The sequence below is a fragment of the Pleurodeles waltl genome, chromosome 7 (assembly GCF_031143425.1).
Source record: "Pleurodeles waltl isolate 20211129_DDA chromosome 7, aPleWal1.hap1.20221129, whole genome shotgun sequence".
Classification (NCBI taxonomy): Eukaryota; Metazoa; Chordata; class Amphibia; order Caudata; family Salamandridae; genus Pleurodeles; species Pleurodeles waltl.
Window position 1 is genome coordinate 421,623,173 of NC_090446.1, and position 22,037 is coordinate 421,645,209.

The 22,037-nt window shown below is 49.6% G+C and overlaps 1 protein-coding gene across 5 annotated transcripts in view; it reads left to right on the forward strand.

Moving 5' to 3' along the window:
• Window positions 1-22,037, forward strand: part of ATXN2L (ataxin 2 like) — a 531,841-nt gene that overhangs the window by 310,689 nt on the left and 199,115 nt on the right. For all 5 annotated transcript variants that reach the window (XM_069243921.1, XM_069243920.1, XM_069243923.1 and 2 more), the window contains one exon: window positions 4,457-4,583. In XM_069243921.1, coding sequence (XP_069100022.1) covers window positions 4,457-4,583 — 127 coding nt within the window. The remainder of the gene's footprint in view (window positions 1-4,456; window positions 4,584-22,037) is intronic.

Here is a 22,037-nt window from a genome sequence, read left to right on the forward strand (position 1 = left end):
AGCCTTGGGATTCCCTCTGCAGGCGTCACTGTGGGGGCTCAGGGGGGTCAACTCTGGCTACTTGCGGTCTTGCAGTCGCCGGGGAGTCCTCCCTGAAGTGTTTGTTCTCCAAGTCGAGCCGGGGGCGTCGGTGCAGAGTAGCAAGTCTCACGCTTCCGGCAGGAAACAAGAGTTATTTCAAAGTTGCTTCTTTGGTGAACAGAGCCGCTGTCCTCGGGAGTTCTTGGTCCTTCTAGATGCAAGGCAGTCCTCTGACGCTTCAGAGGTCGCTGGTGTAAGGAAATGCCTCCTTGGCATGGTTACCCCCTGACTTTTTCCTTTGCTGATGCTATGTTTTGAATTGAAAGTGTGCTGAGGCCTGCTAACCTGGCCCCAGCACCAGTGTTCTTTCCCTAACCTGTACTTTTGATTCCACAATTGGCACACCCTGGCACCCAGATAAGTCCCTTGTAACTGGTACCTCTGGTACCAACGGCCCTGATGCCAGGGAAGGTCTCTAAGGGCTGCAGCAGGTAGTATGCCACCCTAGAGACCCCTCACCCAGCACAGACACACTGCTTACCAGCTTGTGTGTGCTAGTGAGAACAAAATGAGTAAGTCGACATGGCACTCCCCTCAGGGTGCCATGCCAGCCTCTCACTGCCTATGCAGTATAGGTAAGACACCCCTCTAGCAGGCCTTACAGCCCTAAGGCAGGGTGCACTATACCATAGGTGAGGGTACCAGTGCATGAGCACTGTGCCCCTACAGTGTCTAAGCAAAACCTTAGACATTGTAAGTGCAGGGTAGCCATAAGAGTATATGGTCTGGGAGTCTGTCATGCACAAACTCCACAGCACCATAATGGCTACACTGAAAACTGGGAAGTTTGGTATCAAACTTCTCAGCACAATAAATGCACACTGATGCCAGTGTACATTTTATTGTAAAATACACCACAGAGGGCACCTTAGATGTGCCCCCTGAAACTTAACCGACTATCTGTGTAGGCTGACTGGTTCCAGCAGCCTGCCACACTAGAGACATGTTGCTGGCCCCATGGGGAGAGTGCCTTTGTCACTCTGAGGCCAGTAACAAAGCCTGCACTGGGTGGAGATGCTAACACCTCCCCCAGGCAGGAGCTGTAACACCTGGCGGTGAGCCTCAAAGGCTCACCCCTTTGTCACAGCACCGCAGGACACTCCAGCTAGTGGAGTTGCCCGCCCCCTCCGGCCCCGGCCCCCACTTTTGGCGGCAAGGCCGGAGAAAATAATGAGAATAACAAGGAGGAGTCACTGGCCAGTCAGGACAGCCCCTAAGGTGTCCTGAGCTGAGGTGACTCTGACTTTTAGAAATCCTCCATCTTGCAGATGGAGGATTCCCCCAATAGGATTAGGGATGTGACCCCCTCCCCTTGGGAGGAGGCACAAAGAGGGTGTACTCACCCTCAGGGCTAGTAGCCATTGGCTACTAACCCCCCAGACCTAAACACGCCCTTAAATTTAGTATTTAAGGGCTTCCCTGAACCTAAAGATTTAGATTCCTGCAACAACAAGAAGGACTGCCTAGCTGAAAACCCCTGCAGAGGAAGACCAGAAGACAACAACTGCCTTGGCTCCAGAAACTCACTGGCCTGTCTCCTGCCTTCCAAAGAACTCTGCTCCAGCGACGCCTTCCAAAGGGACCAGCGACCTCTGAATCCTCTGAGGACTGCCCTGCTTCGACGACGACAAGAAACTGCCGAGGACAGCGGACCTGCTCCAAAAAGACTGCAACTTTATCCAAAGGAGCAGCTTTAAAGAACCCTGCAATCTCCCCGCAAGAAGCGTGAGACTTGCAACACTGCACCCGGCGACCCTGACTCGGCTGGTGGAGAACCAACACCTCAGGGAGGACCCCCGGACTACTCTACGACTGAGTACCAAAACCTGTCCCCCCTGAGCCCCCACAGCGCCGCCTGCAGAGGGAATCCCGAGGCTTCCCCTGACCGCGACTCTCTGAAACCTAAGTCCCGACGCCTGGAAAAGACCCTGCACCCGCAGCCCCCAGGACCTGAAGGACCGGACTTTCACTGCAGAAGTGACCCCCAGGAGTCCCTCTCCCTTGCCCAAGTGGAGGTTTCCCCGAGGAAGCCCCCCCTTGCCTGCCTGCAGCGCTGAAGAGATCCCTTGATCTCTCATTGACTTCCATTGCGAACCCGACGCTTGTTCTAACACTGCACCCGGCCGCCCCCGCGCCGCTGAGGGTGAAATTTCTGTGTGGGCTTGTGTCCCCCCCGGTGCCCTACAAAACCCCCCTGGTCTGCCCTCCGAAGACGCGGGTACTTACCTGCTGGCAGACTGGAACCGGGGCACCCCCTTTTCTCCATTGAAGCCTATGCGTTTTGGGCACCACTTTGAACTCTGCACCTGACCGGTCCTGAGCTGCTGGTGTGGTAACTTTGGGGTTGCTCTGAACCCCCAACGGTGGGCTACCTTGGACCAAGAACTGAACCCTGTAAGTGTCGTACTTACCTGGTAAAACTAACAAACTTACCTCCCCCAGGAACTGTGAAAATTGCACTGTGTCCACTTTTAAAATAGCTATTTGTGAATAACTTGAAAAGTATACATGCAATTGAAATGATTCAAAGTTCCTAATGTACTTACCTGCAATACCTTTCAAACAAGATATTACATGTTAAATTTGAACCTGTGGTTCTTAAAATAAACTAAGAAAAGATATTTTTCTATAACAAAACCTATTGGCTGGATTTGTCTGAGTGTGTGTACCTCATTTATTGTCTATGTACAACAAATGCTTAACACTACTCCTTGGATAAGCCTACTGCTCGACCACACTACCACAAAATAGTGCATTAGTATGCTCTTTTTACCACTATTTTACCTCTAAGGGGAACCCTTGGACTCTGTGCATGCTATTCTTTACTTTGAAATAGCACATACAGAGCCAACTTCCTACAGCTGGTCCCTGTGTAAGTGTCGCTGGAGCAATGTCTTTAGAAGTGGGGACACAGGCCGGTAGAGCTGGGGCCAAAGCAGTTGGTGTCTCAGTCTTCTCTGCAGGGTTTTTCAGCTTAGCAGTCCTCTTTTTCTGAGGTTGCAGGAATCTGAGTTCCTAGGTTCTGGGGAGCACCTAAATACTCGATTTAGGGGTGTGTTTAGGTCTGGGGGGGTTAGTAGCCAATGGCTACTAGCCCTGAGGGTGGCTACACCCTCTTTGTGCCTCCTCCCTGAGGGGAGGGGGGCACATCCCTAATCCTATTGGGGGAATCCTCCATCCGCAAGATGGAGGATTTCTAAAAGTCAGTCACCTCAGCTCAGGACACCTTAGGGGCTGTCCTGACTGGCCAGTGACTCCTCCTTGTTTTTCTCATTACCTCTCCTAGACTTGCTGCCAAAAGTGGGGGCTGTGTCCAGGGGGCAGGCATCTCCACTAGCTGGAGTGCCCTGGGGCATTGTAACACGAAGCCTGAGCCTTTGAGGCTCACTGCTAGGTGTTACAGTTCCTGCACGGGGGAGGTGTGAAGCACCTCCACCCAGAGCAGGCTTTTGTTTCTGTCCTCAGAGAGCACAAAGGCCCTCACCACATGGGGTCAGAAACTCATCTCTCAGCAGCAGGCTGGCACAGACCAGTCAGTCTTGCACTGAACAATTGGGTAAAATACAGGGGGCATCTCTAAGGTGCCCTCTGTGTGCATTTTTTAATAAATCCCAACACTGGCATCAGTGTGGGTTTATTATTCTGAGAAGTTTGATACCAAACTTCCCAGTATTCAGTGTAGCCATTATGGAACTGTGGAGTTCGTGCATGACAGACTCCCAGACCATATACTCTTATGGCTACCCTGCACTTAGAATGTCTAAGGTTTGACTTAGACACTGTAGGGGCACAGTGCTCATGCACTGGTGCTCTCACCTATGGTATAGTGCACCCTGCCTTAGGACTGTAAGGCCTACTAGAGGGGTGACTTATCTATACTGCATAGGCAGTGTGAGGTTGGCATGGCACCCTGAGGGGAGTGCCATGTCGACTTAGTCATCTTCTCCCCACCAGCACACACAAGCTGGCAAGCAGTGTCTCTGTGCTGAGTGAGGGGTCCCTAGGGTGGCATAAGACATGCTGCAGCCATTAGAAACCTTCCCTGGCATCAGGGCCCTTGGTACCAGGGGTACCAGTTACAAGGGACTTACCTGGGTGCCAGGGTTGTGCCAATTGTGCAGACAATGGTACATTTTAGGTGAAAGAACACTGGTGCTGGGGCCTGGTTAGCAGGGTCCCAGCACACTTCTCAGTCAAGTCAGCATCAGTATCAGGCAAAAAGTGGGGGGTAACTGCAACAGGGAGCCATTTCTTTACAGAATCTATGAAAGATTCCAATACTGGAGAACTACAGTTACAGGTAAGTAACTAACTCATTTTCATATTCGTGATTAATTTGATGCAAACAACCTGATTTTGTGTCTTCTCTATTTAGCCTGTATTTGCACCAATGCTTCAGAATAACCCACGAATACTCTCTGGGAGCCACCCACAAGCAATGGTGTCACCTACAGCACCACAGTATCCTCCTACGGACCAGCCAGCCCCACAGGCTCTTTATGGTGAGTTATTCTGCTCAATTATCCCTTTTGGCCAGTGTAATGGTTATATTATTACTTCATGATCTCTGTTGGAAAATGGCTCCTTGTTGCAGTTTGACCTCCCCTCCCCCTCCTCAACACACACTGTAGGAAGTTGGCTCTGTATGTACTATTTCAAAGTAAGAAATAGTATGCACAGAGTCCAAGGGTTCCCCTTAGAGGTAAGATAGTGGCATAAAGAGAATTCTAATGCTCTATTTTGTGATAGTGTGGTCGAGCAGTAGGCTTATCAGAGGGTAGTGTTGAGCATTTGTTGTACACACACAGGCAATAAATGAGGAACACACACTCGAAGACAATTCCAGGCCAATAGGTTTTTGTATAGAAAAATATATTTTCTTTTATTTCGTTTATTTTTATTTTAAGAACCACAGGTTCAAGATTTAGAAGTAATACTTCAAATGAAAGGTATTTCACTTAGGTAACTTAGGAACTTTGAATGAGCAAAATATCATATACAGTGTTCACACAAATGGCAGTAAGCTATTTTAAAACTAGACACTGCAATTTTCAACAGTTCCTGGGGGAGGTAAGTATTTGTTAGTTTTGCAGGTAAGTAAACCACCTACAGGGTTCAAAGTTGGGTCCAAGGTAGCCCACCGTTGGGGGTTCAGGACAACCCCAAAGTTACCACACCAGTAGCTCAGGGCCGGTCAGGTGCAGAGGTCAAAGTGGTGCCCAAAACACATAGGCTTCAATGGAGAAGGGGGTGCCCCGGTTCCAGTCTGCCAGCAGGTAAGTACCCGTGTCTTCGGAGGGCAGACCAGGGGGGGTTTTTTGGGCACCGGGGGGGACACAAGTCAGCACAAAAAGTACACCCTCAGCGGCTGGGTGCAGAGTGCAAACAGGCGTCTGGTTTGCAATAGGTTTCAATGGCAGACCCAGGGGTCTTTTCAGCGAAGCAGGCAGGAAAGGGGGGGCGCTCCTCGGGGTAGCCACCACCTGGTCAAGGGAGAGGGCCACCTGGGGGTCGCTTCTGCACTGGAGGTCGGATCCTTCAGTCCTGGGGGCTGCGGGTGCAGTGTCTTTACCAGGCGTCGGGTTCTTTGAAGCAGGCGTCAGAGGGAGCCTCTGGATTCCCTCTGCAGGCGTCGCTGGGGGTGGTTCATGGGGGTTGTAGGAAGTTGTCTCTGTATGTACTATTTCAAAGTAAGAAATAGCATGCACAGAGTCCAAGGGTTCCCCTTAGAGGTAAGATAGTGGCAAAAAGAGATAATACTAATGCTCTATTTTGTGGTAGTGTGGTCGAGCAGTAGGCTTATCAAAGGAGTAGTGTTAAGCATTTGTTGTACATACACACAGGCACTAAATGAGGAACACACACTCAGAGACAATTCTAGGCCAATCGGTTTTTGTATAGAAAAATATATTTTCTTAGTTTATTTTAAGAACCACAGGTTCAAATTTTACATGTAATACTTCAAATGAAAGGTATTGCAGGTAAGTACTTTAGGAACTTTGAATAATCACAATAGTATATATACTTTTCAAATAAATCACATATAGCTATTTTAAAACTAGACACTGCAATTTTCACAGTTCCTAGGGGAGGTAAGTAATGGTTAGTTCTCGCAGGTAAGTAAACCACCTACGGGGTTCAAGTTTGGGTCCAAAGTAGCCCACCGTTGGGGGTTCAGAGCAACCCCAAAGTTACCACACCAGCAGCTCAGGGCCAGTCAGGTGCAGGGGTCAAAGTGGTGCCCAAAACGCATAGGCTTCAATGGATAAGGGGGTGCCCCGTTTCCAGTCTGCCAGCAGGTAAGTACCCGCGTCTTCGGAGGGCAGACCAGGGGGGTTTTGTAGGGCACCGGGGGGGGGGGGGGGTGGCACACAAGTTAGCACACAAAGTACACCCTCAGCAGCACGGGGGCGGCCGGGTGCAGTGTGCAAACACGCGTCGGGTTTCCAATGTAAATCAATGGGAGACCAAGGGGTCTCTTCAGCGATGCAGGCAAGGGGGGGCTCCTCGGGGTAGCCACCACCTGGGCAAGGGAGAGGGCCTCCTGGGGGTCACTCCTGCACTGGAGTTACGATCTTTCAGGTCCTGGGGGCTGCGGGTGCAGAGTCTTTACCAGGCGTCGGGATCTGGGAGTCAGGCAGTCGCGGTCAGGGGGAGCCTCCGGATTCCCTCTGCAGGCGTCGCTGTGGGGGCTCAGGCTGGGCAACTCTGGCTACTCAGTGTCTTAGTCGCTGGGGAGTCCTCCCTGAAGTGTTGTTTCTCCACAAGTCGAGTTGGGGCCGTCGGGTGCAGAGTAGCAAGTCTCACGCTTCCGGCGGGAAACGCAGTTGTTTTAAAGTTGCTCCTTTGAAACAAAGTTGCAGTCTTGGATGAACAGAGCCGCTGTCCTCTGGAGTTTCTTGGTCCTTCTAGAGCAGGACAGTCCTCTGAGGATTCAGAGGTCGCTGGTCCCTGGGGAAAGCGTCTCTGGAGCAGTGTCTTTAGAAGTGGGGAGACAGGCCGGTAGAGCTGGGTCCAAAGCAGTTGGTGTCTCCGTCTTCTCTGCAGGGTTTTTCAGCTTAGCAGTCGTCTTCTTCTTAGGTTGCAGGAATCTAGTTTCCTAGGTTCTGGGGAGCCCCTAAATACTGAATTTAGGGGTGTGTTTAGGTCGGGGAGGGCAGTAGCCAATGGCTACTGTCCTTGAGGGTGGCTACACCCTTTTTGTGCCTCCTCCCTGAGGGTAGGGGGGCACATCCCTAATCCTATTGGGGGAACCTTCCATCTGCAAGATGGAGGATTTCTAAAAGTCAGTCACCTCAGCTCAGGACACCTTAGGGGCTGTCCTGACTGGCCAGTGACTCCTCCTTGTTTTTCTCATTATCTCTCCTGGACTTGCCGCCAAAAGTGGGGGCTGTGTCCAGGGGGCGGGCATCTCCACTAGCTGGAATGCCCTGGGGAATTGTAACACAAAGCCTGAGCCCTTGAGGCTCACTGCTAGGTGTTACAGTTCCTGCAGGGGGGGAGGTGTGAAGCACCTCCACCCAGAGCAGGCTTTAGTTTCTGTCCCCAGAGAGCACAAAGGCCCTCACCACATGGGGTCAGAAACTCGTCTCTCAGCAGCAGGCTGGCACAGACCAGTCAGTCCTGCACTGAACAATTGGGTAAAATACAGGGGGTATCTCTAAGATGCCCTCTGTGTGCATTTTTTTATGAATCCAACACTGGCATCAGTGTGGGTTTATTATTCTGAGAAGTTTGGTACTAAACTTCCCAGTATTCAGTGTAGCCATTATGGAGCTGCGGGGTTCGTTTTTGACAGACTCCCAGGCCATACACTCTTATGGCTACCCTGCACTTACAATGTCTAAGGTTTTGCTTAGTGTAGGAAGTTGGCTCTGTATGTGCTATTTCAAAGTAAGGAATAGCATGCACAGAGTCCAAGGGTTCCCCTTAGAGGTAAAATAGTGGTAAAAAGAGATAATACTAATGCTCTATTGTAGGAAGTTGGCTCTGTATGTGCTATTTCAAAGTAAGGAATAGCATGCACAGAGTCCAAGGGTTCCCCTTAGAGGTAAGATAGTGGCAAAAAGAGATAATACTAATGCTCTATTTTGTGGTAGTGTGGTCGAGCAGTAGGCTTATCCAAGGAGTAGTGTTAAGCATTTGTTGTACATACACAGACAATAAATGAGGTACACACACTCAGAGACAAATCCAGCCAATAGGTTTTGTATAGAAAAATATCTTTTCTTAGTTTATTTTAAGAACCACAGGTTCAAATTTAACATGTAATATCTTGTTTGAAAGGTATTGCAGGTAAGTACATTAGGAACTTTGAATCATTTCAATTGCATGTATACTTTTCAAGTTATTCACAAATAGCTATTTTAAAAGTGGACACTGCAATTTTCACAGTTCCTGGGGGAGGTAAGTTTTTGTTAGTTTTACCAGGTAAGTAAGACACTTACAGGGTTCAGTTCTTGGTCCAAGGTAGCCCACCGTTGGGGGTTCAGAGCAACCCCAAAGTTACCACACCAGCAGCTCAGGGCCGGTCAGGTGCAGAGTTCAAAGTGGTGCCCAAAACGCATAGGCTCCAATGGAGAGAAGGGGGGTGCCCCGGTTCCAGTCTGCCAGCAGGTAAGTACCCGCGTCTTCGGAGGGCAGACCAGGGGGGTTTTGTAGGGCACCGGGGGGGACACAAGCCCACACAGAAATTTCACCCTCAGCGGCGCGGGGGCGGCCGGGTGCAGTGTTAGAACAAGCGTCGGGTTCGCAATGGAAGTCAATGAGACATCAAGGGATCTCTTCAGCGCTGCAGGCAGGCAAGGGGGGCTTCCTCGGGGAAACCTCCACTTGGGCAAGGGAGAGGGACTCCTGGGGGTCACTTCTGCAGTGAAAGTCCGGTCCTTCAGGTCCTGGGGGCTGCGGGTGCAGGGTCTTTTCCAGGCGTCGGGACTTAGGTTTCAGAGAGTCGCGGTCAGCGGCGCTGTGGGGGCTCAGGGGGGACAGGTTTTGGTACTCAGTCGTAGAGTAGTCCGGGGGTCCTCCCTGAGGTGTTGGTTCTCCACCAGCCGAGTCGGGGTCGCCGGGTGCAGTGTTGCAAGTCTCACGCTTCTTGCGGGGAGATTGCAGGGGTCTTTAAAGCTGCTCCTTTGGATAAAGTTGCAGTCTTTTTGGAGCAGGTCCGCTGTCCTCGGGAGTTTCTTGTCGTCGTCTAAGCAGGGCAGTCCTCAGAGGATTCAGAGGTCGCTGGTCCCTTTGGAAGGCGTCGCTGGAGCAGAGTTCTTTGGAAGGCAGGAGACAGGCCGGTGAGTTTCTGGAGCCAAGGCAGTTGTTGTCTTCTGGTCTTCCTCTGCAGGGGTTTTCAGCTAGGCAGTCCTTCTTCTTGTAGTTGCAGGAATCTAGTTTCTAGGTTCAGGGAGAGCCCTTAAATACTAAATTTAAGGGCGTGTTTAGGTCTGGGGGGTTAGTAGCCAATGGCTACTAGCCCTAAGGGTGAGTACACCCTCTTTGTGCCTCCTCCCAAGGGGAGGGGGTCACATCCTGTAAAGAAATGGCTCCCTGTTGCAGTTACCCCCCACTTTTTGCCTGATACTGATGCTGACTTGACTGAGAAGTGTGCTGGGACCCTGCTAACCAGGCCCCAGCACCAGTGTTCTTACACCTAAAATGTACCATTGTTTCCACAATTGGCACAACCCTGGCACCTAGGTAAGTCCCTTGTAACTGGTACCCCTGGTACCAAGGGCCCTGATGCCAGGGAAGGTCTCTAAGGGCTGCAGCATGTCTTATGCCACCCTAGGGACCCCTCACTCAGCACAGACACACTGCTTGCCAGCTTGTGTGTGCTGATGGGAGAAAATGACTAAGTCGACATGGCACTCCCCTCAGGGTGCCATGCCAACCTCCCACTGCCTGTGGCATAGGTAAGTCACCCCTCTAGTAGGCCTTACAGCCCTAAGGCAGGGTGCACTATACCACAGGTGAGGGCATATGTGCATGAGCACTATGCCCCTACAGTGTCTAAGCAAAACCTTAGACATTGTAAGTGCAGGGTAGCCATAAGAGTATATGGGCTGGGAGTCTGTCAAAAACGAACTCCACAGCTCCATAATGGCTACACTGAATACTGGGAAGTTTAGTATCAAACTTCTCAGAATAATAAACCCACACTGATGCCAGTGTTGGATTTATTAAAAAATGCACACAGAGGGCATCTTAGAGATACCCCCTGTATTTTACCCAATTGTTCAGTGCAGGACTGACTGGTCTGTGCCAGCCTGCTGCTGAGAGACGAGTGTCTGACCTCATGCGGTGAGAGCCTTTGTGCTCTCTGAGGACAGAAACAAAGCCTGCTCTGAGTGGAGGTGCTTCACACCTCCCCCCTGCAGGAACTGTAACACCTAGCAGTGAGCTTCAAAGGCTCAAGCTTCGTGTTACAATGCCCCAGGGCACTCCAGCTAGTGGAGATGCCCGCCTCCTGGACCCAGCCCCCACTTTTGGCGGCAAGTCCAGGAGAGATAATGAGAAAAACAAGGAGGAGTCACTGGCCAGTCAGGACAGCCCCTAAGGTGTCCTGAGCTGAGGTGACTCTGACTTTTAGAAATCCTCCATCTTGTTGGAGGAGGATTCCCCCAATAGGGATAGGAATGTGACCCCCTCCCCTTGGGAGGAGGCACAAAGAGGGTGTACCCACCCTCAGGGCTAGTAGCCATTGGCTACTAACCCCCCAGACCTAAACACACCCTTAAATTTAGTATTTAAGGGCTCCCCTGAACCTAAGAAATTAGATTCCTGCAACAACAAGAAGGACTGCCTAGCTGAAAACCCCTGCAGAGGAAGACCAGAAGACAACAACTGCCTTGGCTCCAGAAACTCACCGGCCTGTCTCCTGCCTTCCAAAGAACTCTGCTCCAGCGACGCCTTCCAAAGGGACCAGCGACCTCTGCATCCTCTGAGGACTGCCCTGCTTCGACGACGACAAGAAACTCCCGCGGACCTGCTCCAAAAAGACTGCAACTTTATCCAAAGGAGCAGCTTTAAAGAACCCTGCAATCTCCCCGCAAGAAGCGTGAGACTTGCAACACTGCACCCGGCGACCCCGACTCGGCTGGTGGAGAACCAACACCTCAGGGAGGACCCCCGGACTACTCTACGACTGTGAGTACCAAAACCTGTCCCCCCTGAGCCCCCACAGCGCCGCCTGCAGAGGGAATCCCGAGGCTTCCCCTGACCGCAACTCTCTGAAACCTAAGTCCAAACGCCTGGAAAAGACCCTGCACCCGCAGCCCCCAGGACCTGAAGGACCGGACTTTCACTGCAGAAGTGACCCCCAGGAGTCCCTCTCCCTTGCCCAAGTGGAGGTTTCCCCGAGGAAGCCCCCCCTTGCCTGCCTGCAGCGCTGAAGAGATCCCTTGATCTCTCATTGACTTCCATTGCGAACCCGACGCTTGTTCTAACACTGCACCCGGCCGCCCCCGCGCCGCTGAGGGTGAAATTTCTGTGTGGGCTTGTGTCCCCCCCGGTGCCCTACAAAACCCCCCTGGTCTGCCCTCCGAAGACGCGGGTACTTACCTGTTGGCAGACTGGAACCGGGTCACCCCCTTCTCTCCATTGAAGCCTATGCGTTTTGGGCACCACTTTGAACTCTGCACCTGACCGGCCCTGAGCTGCTGGTGTGGTAACTTTGGGGTTGCTCTGAACCCCCAACGGTGGGCTACCTTGGACCAAGAACTGAACCCTGTAAGTGTCTTACTTACCTGGTAAAACTAACCAAAACTTACCTCCCCCAGGAACTGTGAAAATTGCACTAAGTGTCCACTTTTAAAATAGCTATTTGTGAATAACTTGAAAAGTATACATGCAATTGAAATGATTCAAAGTTCCTAATGTACTTACCTGCAATACCTTTCAAACAAGATATTACATGTTAAATTTGAACCTGTGGTTCTTAAAATAAACTAAGAAAATATATGTTCGATGGCATCTGTCGCTGTAGATACGCATGTTCTGCAATAGCTCGCCATCTGGTGTTGGGCCGGAGTGTTACAAGTTGTTTTTCTTCGAAGAAGTCTTTCGAGTCACGGGACCGAGTGACTCCTCCTTCTGTCTCCATTGCGCATGGGCGTCGACTCCATCTTCGATTGTTTTTTTTCCGCCATCGGATTCGGACGTGTTCCTGTCGCTCCGAGTTTCGGAACGGAAAATTAGCTAATTTCGGAAGATTTTCGTCGGTATTGTTGCGTTCGGGATCGGCGTACTTAGATTCCACACCGCATCGAAGATCGAAGAGCTCCGGTGCCCTTCGGGGTAGTTTTTCGATCCTCCGTCGGGGCCTGGTCGGCCCGACCGCGTGCTGAAGAACGCCGATGGAACGGACCCCGTTCCGTTTCTGCCCCAAATGCCACAATAAATACCCCTACACAGACCAACACTTGGTCTGCAACCTGTGCCTGTCACCTGAGCACAGCGAAGACACCTGCGAGGCCTGTCGTGCGTTCCGGTCCCGAAAAACACTCCGAGACCGTCGAGCCAGAAGACTTCAGATGGCGTCCGCACCGACAGCCCAACGAGAGTTCGAGGAACAGGAAGAGGAAGGTACCTTCTCGATCCAAGACTCAGACTCCGAAGGATTCGACGATACACAAACCGTGAGTAAGACGTCGAAATCCACTCAGAAGAACATTTACAAGGCCCAGGGGACGCCACTGCCACCAGGCCATGGCTCGACCCATAAATTCGGTGACCGACCGTCGGCACCGAAACAGGCCCAAACAGTGCCGAGATCGTCCGACTCCGGTTGAGACACCGGCACGCAGCCTTCTCGGGACCGAGAAAGTGCTGGAGACAAGCCTCGACACCGAGATGCCGGTGTGGACACGGCTCGACGCCGAGACAGCGGCACCGAAACAGATCGACGCCGAGAGGTTTCGGCCCCGAAAAAGAAAAGAATCACCTCGGAGCCGAAAAAACACGCAGACAGGGTTTCGATGCCGAAACAAACTGCAAGCGACCCAGCTTCAGGCTCTTATACAGAAGAGCACTCGCTAACCTCCCAAATGCAGAAGCAAAGGTTTGAGGAAGAGCTACAAGCAACTGATGTGGACCATACGCAAAAGCGTATCTTCATACAGCAGGGGACAGGAAAAATAAGCACCCTTCCCCCCATTAGGAGAAAGAGAAGGTTGGAGTTCCAGACGGAACAGACACCACAACCAAAAGTGGTGAAAAGAGTTACCCCACCACCCTCTCCTCCGCCCGTGATTAACGTCTCACCAGCACAAACTCCATCACACTCCCCAGCTCACACCACCATGAGCCAGGGTGACCAAGATCAGGACGCATGGGACCTATACGACGCCCCAGTGTCAGATAACAGTCCGGAGGCATACCCTACAAAGCCATCTCCACCAGAAGACAGCACCGCCTATTCTCAAGTGGTGGCTAGAGCAGCACAATTTCACAACGTAAGCCTCCACTCAGAACAGGTCGAGGATGATTTCTTATTCAACACACTCTCCTCCACCCACAGCTCCTACCAAAGCCTGCCTATGCCCCCTGGTATGCTCCGGCACGCAAAAGACATCTTTAAGGAGCCGGTCAAAAGTAGGGCAATCACACCAAGGGTGGAAAAAAAGTATAAGGCGCCTCCTACAGACCCGGCTTTCATCACTACACAGCTGCCACCAGACTCTGTCGTTGTAGGAGCAGCTAGGAAAAGGGCCAACTCTCACACATCTGGAGATGCACCACCCCCAGATAAAGAAAGCCGCAAGTTCGATGCAGCTGGTAAAAGAGTCGCAGCACAAGCTGCAAACCAGTGGCGCATCGCGAACTCCCAGGCACTACTTGCGCGCTATGACAGAGCCCACTGGGACGAGATGCAACATCTCATTGAACATCTGCCCAAGGACTTACAAAATAGGGGAAAACAAGTGGTTGAGGAGGGACAGACCATCTCCAACAACCAGATACGCTCCTCCATGGACGCTGCAGATACAGCTGCACGGACAATTAATACATCTGTAACTATCAGAAGGCATGCATGGCTCCGAACGTCTGGATTTAAACCAGAGATTCAACAAGCAGTTCTCAATATGCCTTTTAATGAAAAAGAACTGTTCGGTCCAGAAGTGGACACAGCGATTGAGAAACTCAAAAAAGATACGGACACTGCCAAAGCCATGGGCGCACTCTACTCCCCGCAGAGCAGAGGGAATTACAGCACATTCCGTAAAACGCCCTTTCGAGGGGGGTTTCGAGGTCAAAGCACACAAGCCAGCACCTCACAAGCCACACCGTCCAGTTACCAGGGACAGTATAGAGGAGGTTTTCGGGGACAATATAGAGGAGGGCAATTCCCTAGAAATAGAGGAAGATTTCAAAGCCCCAAAGCCCCTACTACTAAACAGTGACTCACAGGTCACTCACCCCCTCCACACAACACCAGTGGGGGGAAGAATAGGTCATTATTACAAAGCATGGGAGGAAATCACTACAGACACTTGGGTTCTAGCAATTATCCAACATGGTTATTGCATAGAATTTCTACAATTCCCTCCAAACATACCACCAAAAGCACAAAATTTAACAACACACCATTCCAATCTCCTGGAGATAGAAGTGCAGGCACTATTGCAAAAGAATGCAATCGAATTAGTGCCAAACACACAAATAAACACAGGAGTTTACTCACTGTACTTTCTGATACCAAAGAAGGACAAAACACTGAGACCAATCCTAGACCTCAGAGTAGTGAACACTTTCATCAAATCAGACCACTTCCACATGGTCACACTACAAGAAGTATTGCCATTGCTAAAACTACACGACTACATGGCAACTTTAGACCTCAAGGATGCTTATTTCCATATACCAATACACCCATCGCACAGGAAATACCTAAGGTTTGTATTCAAAGGAATACATTATCAATTCAAGGTACTGCCTTTCGGATTAACAACCGCACCAAGAGTCTTTACCAAATGTCTAGCGGTAGTCGCTGCACACATAAGAAGGCAGCAAATACATGTGTTCCCATATTTGGACGACTGGCTAATCAAGGCCCATTCGTTCATACAGTGCTCAAATCACACAAATCAGATCATACAAACCCTCTTCAAACTCGGGTTCACCGTCAACTTTACAAAATCCAACATTCTGCCGCGCAAGGTACAACAATACCTAGGAGCCATAATAGACACATCAAAGGGAGTAGCCACTCCAAGTCCACAAAGAATTCTAAATTTCAACACCATCATACAACGCATGTATCCAACACAAAAGATACAGGCAAAGATGGTATTACAACTCCTAGGCATGATGTCATCATGCATAGCCATTGTCCCAAACGCAAGACTGCACATGAGGCCCTTACAACAATGCCTAGCATCACAGTGGTCTCAAGCACAGGGTCACCTTCTAGATCTGGTGTTAATAGACCGCCAAACTTACCTCTCGCTTCTGTGGTGGAACAACATAAATTTAAACAAAGGGCGGCCTTTCCAAGACCCAGTGCCACAATACGTAATAACAACAGATGCTTCCATGACAGGGTGGGGAGCACACCTCGATCAACACAGCATACAAGGACAATGGAACGTACATCAAACAAAACTGCATATCAATCACCTAGAACTTCTAGCAGTTTTTCAAGCACTAAAAGCTTTCCAACCAATAATAGTTCACAAATACATTCTCGTCAAAACAGACAACATGACAACAATGTATTATCTAAACAAGCAGGGGGGGACGCACTCCACGCAGTTAAGCCTGCTAGCACAAAAAATTTGGCATTGGGCAATTCACAACCAAATTCGCCTAATTGCACAGTTTATACCAGGGATCCAAAATCAACTCGCAGACAATCTCTCTCGAGATCACCAACAGGTCCACGAATGGGAAATTCACCCCCAAATTCTGAACACTTATTTCAAACTCTGGGGAACACCTCAAATAGACTTGTTTGCGACAAGGGAGAACGCAAAATGCCAAAACTTCGCATCCAGATACCCACACAAACAATCCCAAGGCAATGCCCTATGGATGAACTGGTCAGGGATATTTGCTTACGCTTTTCCTCCTCTCCCTCTCCTTCCTTACCTGGTAAACAAACTCAGTCAAAGCAAACTCAAACTCATATTGATAGCACCAACTTGGGCAAGGCAACCCTGGTACACAACGCTGCTAGACCTATCAGTAGTACCCTGCATCAAATTGCCCAACAGGCCAGATCTGTTGACACAGCACAACCAAAAGATCAGACACCCAGATCCAGCATCGCTGAATCTAGCAATCTGGCTCCTGAAATCCTAGAATTCGGGCACTTACAACTTACCCAAGAATGTATGGAAGTCATAAAACAAGCCAGAAGGCCATCCACCAGGCACTGCTATGCAAGTAAATGGAAGAGGTTTGTTTGCTACTGCCATATTAATCAAATACAACCATTACACACAACTCCAGAACATGTAGTGGGTTACTTGCTTCACTTACAAAAATCTAACCTAGCTTTCTCTTCCATTAAGATTCACCTTGCAGCAATATCTGCATACCTGCAGACTACCTATTCAACTTCCCTATATAAGATACCAGTCATTAAAGCATTCATGGAGGGCCTTAGGAGAATTATACCACCAAGAACACTACCTGTTCCTTCATGGAACCTAAATGTTGTCCTAACTAGTCTTATGGGTCCACCTTTTGAACCCATGCACTCCTGCGACATACAGTTCCTAACCTGGAAGGTGGCATTTCTCATCACCATTACTTCCCTAAGAAGAGTAAGCGAGATTCAGGCGTTTACAATACAGGAACCTTTTATACAACTACACAAAAATAAAGTCGTCCTAAGGACCAATCCTAAATTTTTGCCAAAGGTTATTTCACCGTTCCATCTAAATCAAACAGTGGAACTTCCAGTGTTCTTTCCACAGCCAGATACCGTAGCTGAAAGGGCACTACATACATTAGATGTCAAAAGAGCATTGATGTATTACATTGACAGAACAAAAAACATCAGAAAGACTAAACAACTCTTTATTGCATTTCAAAAACCTCATGCAGGAAACCCAATTTCAAAACAAGGTATAGCCAGATGGATAGTTAAATGCATCCAAATCTGCTACCTTAAAGCTAAACGACAGCTGCCCATTACACCAAGGGCACACTCAACCAGAAAGAAAGGTGCTACCATGGCCTTTCTAGGAAACATCCCAATGCAAGAAATATGTAAGGCAGCCACATGGTCTACGCCTCACACATTCACCAAGCACTACTGTGTAGACGTGTTATCCGCACAACAAGCCACAGTAGGTCAAGCCGTATTAAGGACATTATTTCAGACTACTTCCACTCCTACAGGCTGATCCACCGCTTTTGGGGAAATAACTGCTTACTAGTCTATGCAGAACATGCGTATCTACAGCGACAGATGCCATCGAACTGAAAATGTCACTTACCCAGTGTACATCTGTTCGTGGCATCAGTCGCAGTAGATTCGCATGTGCCCACCCGCCTCCCCGGGAGCCTGTAGCAGTTTGGAAGTTACCTTCAATTATTTATATATGTATCATCTCAACCTTAAATAGGTGCATACTTAGTCACTCCATTGCATGGGCACTATTACTACAATTCAACTCCTACCTCACCCTCTGCGGGGAAAAACAATCGAGGATGGAGTCGACGCCCATGCGCAATGGAGACAAAAGGAGGAGTCACTCGGTCCCGTGACTCGAAAGACTTCTTCGAAGAAAAACAACTTGTAACACTCCGGCCCAACACCAGATGGCGAGCTATTGCAGAACATGCGAATCTACTGCGACTGATGCCACGAACAGATGTACACTGGGTAAGTGACATTTTCATTTTCTATAACAAAACCTATTGGCTGGATTTGTCTCTGAGTGTGTGTACCTCATTTATTGTCTATGTGTATGTGCAACAAATGCTTAACACTACTCCTTGGATAAGCCTACTGCTCGACCACACTACCACAAAATAGAGCATTGGTATTATCTATTTTTACCACTATTTTACCTCTAAGGGGAACCCTTGGACTCTGTGCATGCTATTCCTTACTTTGAAATAGCACATACAGAGCCAACTTCCTACACATCCCTAATCCTATTGGGGGAATCCTCCATCTGCAAGATGGAGGATTTCTAAAAGTCAGAGTCACCTCAGCTCAGGACACCTTAGGGGCTGTCCTGCCTGGCCAGTGACTCCTCCTTGTTTTTCTCATTATCTCTCCTGGACTTGCCGCCAAAAGTGGGGGCTGGGTCCAGGGAGCGGGCATCTCCACTAGCTGGAGTGCCCTGGGGCATTGTAACACGAAGCTTGAGCCTTTGAAGCTCACTGCTAGGTGTTACAGTTCCTGCAGGGGGGAGGTGTGAAGCACCTCCACCCAGAGCAGGCTTTGTTTCTGTCCTCAGAGCACAAAGGCTCTCACCGCATGAGGTCAGACACTCGTCTCTCAGCAGCAGGCTGGCACAGACCAGTCAGTCCTGCACTGAACAATTGGGTAAAATACAGGGGGTATCTCTAAGATGCCCTCTGTGTGCATTTTTTAATAAATCCAACACTGGCATCAGTGTGGGTTTATTATTCTGAGAAGTTTGATACTAAACTTCCCAGTATTCAGTGTAGCCATTATGGAGCTGTGGAGTTCGTTTTTGACAGACTCCCAGCCCATATACTCTTATGGCTACCCTGCACTTACAATGTCTAAGGTTTTGCTTAGACACTGTAGGGGCATAGTGCTCATGCACATATGCCCTCACCTGTGGTATAGTGCACCCTGCCTTAGGGCTGTAAGGCCTACTAGAGGGGTGACTTACCTATGCCACAGGCAGTGGGAGGTTGGCATGGCACCCTGAGGGGAGTGCCATGTCGACTTAGTCATTTTCTCCCATCAGCACACACAAGCTGGCAAGCAGTGTGTCTGTGCTGAGTGAGGGGTCCCTAGGGTGGCATAAGACATGCTGCAGCCCTTAGAGATCTTCCCTGGCATCAGGGCCCTTGGTACCAGCGGTACCAGTTACAAGGGACTTACCTAGGTGCCAGGGTTGTGCCAATTGTGGAAACAATGGTACATTTTAGGTGAAAGAACACTGGTGCTGGGGCCTGGTAAGCAGGGTCCCAGCACACTTCTCAGTCAAGTCAGCATCAGTATCAGGCAAAAAGTGGGGGGTAACTGCAACAGGGAGCCATTTCTTTACACAAGCCCCCCCCAGCCCACAGGCCAGGAGACTCAGCCAAAGCTGGGAGAGTCTTCCTAGTCTGTCAGGCGAGGAAGAGTAGAGGAAATAGGCTGCTTTGTTGCAGGGCCTACTCTGCCTTACATCCTCCTGTTCAGGTCATTCCCTCTGGGGAACTGACCCACTTCCACAGTGATAGGACCTAGTCTGAACTGCCTCTTGTCTGTGCTTTTTATGTCTTCACCCATTCTCTCTATTTTGGGGTTAGAGGTATCCACCTCTGCTAATCTTATCTTAGCCAGGGTCACCCCTAGCTTACCCAAAGAGGTTACCCAGAGCTGGAGTAACCCCACCATGACCAACAGGGTCAGGGGGCCTAACTTGCTATTTGGCATGGGGTCAGACCACCATGCCAAGGATAGTGCAGCCATAAAGGCTAACACCCAGCAGAGGCCACTGACCGCTATCAGTGCCCAGAACCCCACCTTTAGCTCTTCACCTACAAGGGAAGGGGCTAAGTTACAGGCTTCTTTGGGTTCAGGGTGCCTGTCTGCTGTATTAGAGTGGGGGGTTACCACATCTTGTAGTAAACACCCTTCTTCCACTCTTTCTTCTGTTAGCTGAGGAGCCACCCAATCAGGCTTAACAGTTGCCTGACTAACCAGGACTTCTTGTGGGTCAGGTTGGACTTTATCAGAGCCACTTTTGGAGTTTTCCCCTACTGGAGCAGAATCTCCTTGGCTTGCTGGAACCTTGGCTAAAGGTTGTCCACCTTTCCTACTCTGTTTCCTTTTCTTTTTCTTCTGGGGCCTACTTGCATTTACTGCAGAGGCAGGCACTCCAGAATCCTTGGGAGAGGACTGGCACTGGACCAGTTCCTCTCTTGGGCTCTGACTAACCTCTGGGTAGTCATTTCCAAGGAGACAATCAAGGGGGAGGTCTGTACTGACTACCACCCTTCTCCAGCTAAAAGTCCCACCCACTTCTATGGGCACAAAAGCCACAGGCCTATCAGTGACCCTGTCTGGGCTAACTCTTACTCTGGCCATCTCACCTGGGATGTACTGGTTTGAGAACACCAGCCTGTCATGCACAATAGTGTGACTGGCACAAGTGTCTCTCAGGGCAGTGGCTGGGATTCCATTCACCAGTAGGTGGTGGAAGTGTCTACTTCCCTCTGGAATCTCCAACTCACCTGTTGGGCCCTTTTTCCAGTTGAAGGCTATGAAGACCTCCTCATCTGAGGAGTCATCCCCAATGGCTACACTGGTCACCCCTGGAATTTTGCTAGGGGGTTTGTTTTTGGGACAAGAAGTGTCCTTGGTGTGGTGCCCTGTCTGTTTACAGTTATGGCACCATGCCTTAGTGGCATCCCAGCTCTTACCCTGGTACCCACCTTTGTTTTGGGTTGTGTCTCTGGGCCCACCCACCTGGTCTGGTTTTTGGGGGCCTACAGGGGACTCTTTTTCTTTGTTTCTAGTGTCACCCACTTTCTCCTGAGGAGGCTTTGTAACCCCTTTCTTTTGGTCACCCCCAGTGGAAGTTTTGGTTACCCTAGTCTTGACCCAGTGGTCTGCCTTCTTTCCCAATTCTTGGGGAGAAATTGGACCTAGGTCTACCAGATACTGATGCAACTTTTCATTGAAGCAGTTACTTAAAATGTGTTCTTTCATAAACAAATTATAAAGCCCCACATAGTCATACACTCCATTTCCAGTTACCCAACCATCCAGTGTTTTCACTGAGTAGTCAACATAATCAACCCAGGTCTGGCTCGAGGATTTTTGAGCCCCCCTGAATCTAATTCTATACTCCTCAGTGGAGAATCCAAAGCCCTCAATCAGGGTACCCTTCATGAGGTCATAAGATGCTGCATCTTTTTTAGAGAGTGTGAGGAGTCTATCCCTACACTTTCCTGTGAACATTTCCCAAAGGAGAGCACCCCAGTGAGATTTGTTCACTTTTCTGGTTTCACAAGCCCTCTCAAAAGCTGTGAACCATTTGGTGATGTCATCACCATCTTCATATTTAGTTACAATCCCTTTGGGGATTTTCAACATGTCAGGAGAATCTCTGACCCTAGTTATGTTGCTGCCACCATTGATGGGTCCTAGGCCCATCTCTTGTCTTTCCCTTTCTATGGCTAGGATCTGTCTTTCCAAAGCCAATCTTTTGGCCATCCTGGCTAACTGGATGTCCTCTTCACTGGAGTTATCCTCAGTGATTTCAGAGATGTTGGTCCCTCCTGTGAGGGGAACAGCATCTCTGACTATTATGTTTGGAGACAGGGCTTGAGAGGCCCTGTTCTCCCTAAATAGGACTGGTAGGGGGGAATTTTCCTCCAAGTCACTATCTTCATCCTCTGTGTTGCCATCCTCAGAGGGGTTGGCTCTTTCAAACTCTGCCAACAGCTCCTGGAGCTGTAGTTTGGAAGGTCTGGAGCCCATTGCTATTTTCTTTAGTTTACAGAGTGACCTTAACTCTCTCATCTGTAGGTGGAGGTAAGGTGTGGTGTCGAGTTCCACCACATTCACATCTGTATTAGACATTATGCTTCTAAAAGTTGGAATACTTTTTAAGAAACTAAAACTAGTTCTAGAATCTAATTCAAACTTTTACCAAACTTTTAAACTCTAAAAGAAAATGCTAACAGGGACTAACACAAGGCCCTAGCAGGACGTTTAAGAATTTAGAAAACTTTTCAAATTGCAAAAATCAATTTCTAATGACAATTTTGGAATTTGTCGTGTGATCAGGTATTGGCTGAGTAGTCCAGCAAAT